At 35.9% G+C, this 6,000-nt stretch overlaps 1 protein-coding gene across 2 annotated transcripts in view; it reads left to right on the top strand.

Moving 5' to 3' along the window:
• The window catches only part of LOC148941634 (uncharacterized), a 55,655-nt gene that overhangs the window by 34,901 nt on the left and 14,754 nt on the right, over positions 1-6,000 (top strand). For both annotated transcript variants that reach the window (XM_089103880.1, XM_089103879.1), the window contains exon 5: positions 508-659. In XM_089103880.1, coding sequence (XP_088960006.1) covers positions 508-659 — 152 coding nt within the window. The remainder of the gene's footprint in view (positions 1-507; positions 660-6,000) is intronic.

The raw sequence follows: 6,000 nt of genomic DNA, 5'->3' as shown, positions 1-6,000 counted from the left end.
CTAGGACTATTCGTATGATGTGGTAATCTCCGAGAAAAAAAAAAACAACGAGCAAACACCGTGCTAAGCCTTCTCGAAAAAATGCTAAATTCCATGTTTTCCTAGATGGAAGCTTTAAACCTGTACAATAGTGAAATTACCTTTTTGGGAATGTTTCCCTCTTTTTCAAAAACGGTGAAAAATTGTGTCAGAGTCATAGCTTTGGATGGGTCACTTTAAACTTGATGAATTTTAAATATTTAGAAATGTCAATTCTTTCAATACATGTACTGTTGTAAAAACCCCTTTGTTTCACCAACTGTTTTGTTTGGGCTAGTTAAAATAAAGGAAAAAATCTGATTGGTTTTTGGTCAAGTTTTTGGTTTTGGGGGTTTGGTTTTTGGTCTAAAACATCAAGAAAGCGGAAAAATCCAAGTAGTTATTTTTATTTCCCGACATGTATTTACAAACAAAATATCTGTTTCACTACAGAACAACATTAACGTTAATTGAGTTTACAATATCCAGGCTAGATTTTCATGCTTTTGGTATAGCACAACCTGAAGTTCAGAGTGCAGCAAATGCTAATTTGGCTACACAGTGCACCACAGATACGTTCACTGTTACTGGTGCGTCAAATAACGTTCCCGTTATGTGTGGCTTGAATACAAATCAGCATAGTAAGTTTTTAAATTTTAAATAGTAATTAGTTATTTTTGTAAACTCTAGAAAAAAAATTGTACAATAAACCGATTTATTTTTACATATAAATACATTGGTCTCGTAAAGCCCCGTAATCAAGCCCTGCTAGCGGAGTTGGTAGAACATATGATTGCTAAGAGCCTGAGTCATATGCTCTCGGTTTCGAACCTAATACTTGACATTTTCTACCCAGGTAAAAGGTGCATATATTAAAATTTATTCTTCTTTGGATAGAAAATCCATTTGTGATCTAAAAATCGATGTTAGACTAATTTAAGCATGCAGACAAAGTATGTGATTAAAAGCGGTAGTGTTTTCTGTTTGAGTCACTGCCATCTCGGTCAGTCAGTTTTAGAAGAGAGACTGAAAAGATATAATGAAATCAAGCAGCCAAAACGATTTCCTATTTGAGTACAAAATATGATAAAGAAAAATATAAATGTTGCGTTGATATCTACACAGCCCAAAACTGATCTTTAGCAAAAGTTGCGCAGAACGGGGTGGACCTTTAGTCAATCAACTGGATAATGGCTCTAAATTTTTCACAACTAAATTTGCAAGTGAGGATTTGAACCATGTGGATTCCCTAGGCTAGAAAGGAATCCTTGGGCCTGCCCCTGATTCATAGACACTGAGAAAAACTTGCTTGTTGTCCATATTGTTGTTTGATAATAGGTGATGTAGCTGTTTCAAGAGTAAAACGAATATAATCACTATTAATAAACAAGTTAAATCCAAAGCAAATATAAATTATAATAAATAATCAATTTAAATTTAAAACGAACGGAAACTGCCGGAACAGGATTAAGGATAACTACCCCTGTGCCTTGTAAAGACCAGACCGGCAATTGTGCTTTAATTGAACAATTCTTATGTCGAACTGGGACTTTTAATTTGTAATAAAATCACCAAAGGAAACAAAGAAAGACAATGATTCATATTAACCAAGATTGACGAAAAGATCTAATAAAATGCAGATAAACAGATTAATATATATTGATATTTGCTCCTGAAAGTCTAATCGCTATATAAGAGGAAATATATATTATTTTCAGTAAAGTGGAAATGACGTTCTAGCCTTTACAATGTAAGGGAGCTCCAGAGCAACTTTTTTCTCTGGTAGTTTTGTTTGTTTTAAGCTCAACATTATTATATATTGTAGTTTCTCTTTGTTTTGGGTTTCACTTATTTATTGATAGGCATTTATGTTTGTGCACTTAAATTATAATTTAATTTTTTTTTTCCGCTTGTCTTTCTTCTAATGTTTTTCTTTGCTTTTTTAAAATTTTGTTTTTTGAAAAAGTGTTTTTTTAAAATAATTTCCGTTCCTTGATTTTTTTTTTGATTGGTCAAGATTTTTGACAAGATTTTTTTTGATTGGTCAATAAAAGGAATGGAATTTTTTCGGTTTTAGTCCTTAAGAATGAAAATTCTGGCTTGCTGTGTATATATTGGACAGCCTTTAGCAACAATGATGGTTATACTGTACAACTTTAGATGGGTGGATACGCGGAAGAGTATTTAAATAAAAGAATTTAAAAGCTGCCTAACCTTTGGGCTTCTATGCGATTGAAGCCATTATGACCATCATCATGCCACAGCTCTGAGCATAGACAAATGTTAATTAACCATCACTGTCAAGAATTCCCTGAAAGTTTCAACTTAATTCCATTAGGCACTTCTGAATCATCGCAGATAAACCCTTTTGAAAACCTGAAAAGCTAACTGTATCTTTTGATTTAATCCAAAATCTCCTCAATATACTTAGAAAATCTTAGATATAATTCTCTTAGCAACTCTTGAGATGCAGTAGATACGTCCTTTTGGCCATCTGGATACATGCAGTGGCTCCTTATTTAGCTCAACCTCCCCTAAGTATGACCTGAAGTTCTCAACCTAATATCCCCAGACATTCCTAAGATATTGCAAATACGCCTTTTCGACAACCTGGATGCATTTATTTCCTTTGATGTAGTTCAAAATCCTCTTCAACATGTCCTACAAGTTTCAATTCAACGAAATTAGCCTTTCTTTTGATAGTGCAAATACGCCCCTCGACAAACTTGGATACACATATTGTCTTTGAATTTAGTCAGACATCTCCAAAAATATACCCTGAGATTTCCAGAGTGATGCACTTAGCTATTCCTAAGATATTTCATAGAGGCACTTTTGACAATCTGGATAAACCCAATACCTTTTGATTTGATTTTACATCTTCCTGAAAGTTTCAACTTTTTATCTTATTCTATTACTGAGAAATTGCATCTATCTGCTTTTTGGCAACCTGGATGTACTTAGAATCTATTAATTTATTTTAATAGTTGTAGTATTAGTCGAAGTAGCGGAAGTATCAGTAGGAGTAATGAATGTACTGAAAAAAAATTCAAATGAATTAAATGAAAAAAAATGTGCATTGTCAGTTTAGTATACATATGCTGATATTTATTCCTCAAAATCTTAATTAATTTTTGATTTCTTAAGGTTATAAAAGTGAAAACATTTAATCAATATGTTGATCGGAAATGTTTGGGGAAATGATAGGCGTTAGGGGAGGGGGCGATTCGCCCTCTGATTACTTTCGAGTAATAAAAAGGGCAACAGCCCTTTTAATTTCCAATCGAAAGAGTCCTTTTTTAAGTTTTTACGACAACACTTTCTATAAGAAATTATATACCCAAGGGCATAACTTACAACCTTAGCCCTGAGAGCTGTGGGGGATTGTCATACTCAAAAATTTTATTTCCGTACCCTTCAACTACGTTAAACAAAATTGCTATATCAAAATGTAGATAGGATGTGTTTGGGGAAATGATGGGTATAGAAGGGGGGGCATTCGCCCTTCCATCGCTTTTGACTATTAATAAGAGCACTAGCCCTCTCAATTCCCAATATTGAAAACCTCATCGTCCCCCAGGGCATACCTCACAATCCTTCCCCTGAGGGTTGTGGGGGGGGGGGGGGTTCATCCTCAAAGACCTAATTTCCACGACTTGAAACTACGTTAAACAAAATGGCCATCTCAAAATTTTTATTGAATGTGTTTGGGGAAATTCTGGCTGTGAGAGGGGGGCTAGTTGCCCTTCAATCATTCTCGACTATTATAACTTAAAGCCCTTGCCCTGAGGGCTGTGGGGGAGTTTCCTCAAAAATATAATTTCTATTTGGAAATCAACTACGTTGAACAAAATGGCTATCTCAAAATTTTGATTGGATGTGTTTGGGGAAATGGTGGGCGTGGAAGGGTTGTTAGTTGTCTTCCAATCACGTTCAACTATTAAAAAGGGCACTAGCTATTCCAATATCCAATCAAAAGAGCCCTTTTTAAAGTTTCTACGACAAAGCTTTCAATAAAAACCTTATATGCCCCCAGCGCATAACTTACAACCCCTACCCTGAGGACTGTGGGGGGAGTGTCATCCTTGAAGATATCATTTTCAGACCTTTCAACTACTTTGAACAAAATGGTTATCTCAAAATTGTGATTGGATGTGTTCGGATAAATGGTGGCCATAGAAGGGGTGTTAGTTGCCTTCCAATCACTTTTGACTATTAAAAAGGGCACTAGCCATTCCAATATCCAATCAAATGAGCTTTTTTTCAAGTTTCTACGACAAAGCTTTCAAAAACAACCTTATATTCCCCCAGGGCTTAACTTACAACCCTTGCCCTGAGAAATGGGGGGTTGTCATCCTCAAAGACCTAACTTCTAGAACTTTCAACTACGTTGAACAAAATGGCTATCTTAAAATTTTGATTGGATGTGTTTGGGGAAAAGGTGGGCGTGAGAGGGGGGTTATTTGCCCTCCAATTACTTACGAACTTAAAAAGGGCGCTAGCCCTTTGAATTTCCAATTGAATGAGCCATTTTTGAAGTTTCTACAACAAAGTTTTCTATAAAAACCTTATATCCCCCCCAGTGCATAAATTAAAACCCTTACCCTAAGGGCTTTGGGGGGAGTGCCCTCCTCAAAGTATAATTTCCAGATCTTTCAACTACGTTGAACAAAATGGCTATCTCAAAATTTTGATTGGATATGTTTGGGGAAATGGTGGGCGTGGAAGGGGTGTTAGTTTCTTCCAATCACTTTCGACTATTAAAAAGGACACTAGCCATTCCAATATCCAATCGAATGAGCCTTTTTTCAAGTTTCTACGACAAAGCTTTCAATAAAACCTTACATGCCCCCAGGGCATAACTTACAACCCTTACCATGAGGGCTGTGGGGGAGTGTCATCCTCAAAGATATAATTTTTGAACCTTTCAACTACTTTGAACAAAATGGCTATCTCAAAATTTTGATTGGATGTGTTCGGATAAATGGTGGCCATGGAAGGGATGTTAGTTGCCTTCCAATCACTTTCGACTAGTAAAAAGGGCCCTAGCCATTTAAATTTCCAATCAAATCAGCCCTTTTTGAAGTTTCTACGACGACACTTTCTGAGAAATATGGGGGGGGGGGGGTTGTCATCCTGAAAGACCTAACTTCCAGAACTTTCAACTACGTTGAACAAAATGGCTATCTTAAAATTTTGATTGGATGTGTTTTGGGAAATGGTGGGCTTGAGAGGGGGTTTAGTTTCCCTCCAATCACTTTTGAACTTAAAAAGGGCGCTAGCCCTTTGAATTTCCAATTAAATGAGCCCTTTTCTAAGTTTTTACGACAAAGTTTTCTATAAAAACCTCATATACCCCCAGGGCATAACTTACAACCCTTGTCCTGAGGGCTGAGGGGGAGTTTCCTCCTCAAAAACATAATTTCTATGTGGAAATCAACTATGCTGAACAAAATGGCTATCTCAAAAATTTGATGGGATGTGTTGGGGGAAAAGTTTTACGTCAATACCCTTAACCTTGAATTTATTCCCAGACTCCATCTAGATTGAACCTGCTACACAGACTAGTCCCCTTTTTCTCAGTTGTAATTGTTCCTTCCCAGAAGCCTATAGTTTTCCTCCATAGCCGTTTACGGATATGAAACCTTTCGTTTTAGCACAAAGTTTTTTCCCAAAAATATTCAATCTTGGAGATATGGTGGGACTCGCATCTAACAAGTGAAAAGTCTGAAAAGTTTTGTTCCGAGTCAAACATTTTCAGTACATAACCTTTTAAAATTCTTGGCTGAAAGCAATCAAAAAGGTGTCTTTTTTTAGAATTAGATTCATACGTCAAAATTCACTTAGAGTAAGCCCATTGGATTAGTAAATCTACATCATCTTTTAGTATCTTAAACATGCTTTCAAGATAACATGCTTTTAAAGTTTGATGAAAAACAAACTTTAAAAAAGTGCTTCACTTCCAGAAATACTTGAGAAGTA

Source organism: Artemia sp. Qi Xiang Cuo, chromosome 18, assembly GCF_049724085.1.
Source record: "Artemia sp. Qi Xiang Cuo chromosome 18, ASM4972408v1, whole genome shotgun sequence".
NCBI lineage: Eukaryota > Metazoa > Arthropoda > Branchiopoda > Anostraca > Artemiidae > Artemia > Artemia sp. Qi Xiang Cuo.
The sequence above is the reverse complement of the archived record's forward strand: the minus strand, read 5'-3'. Positions and strand labels throughout refer to the sequence as shown.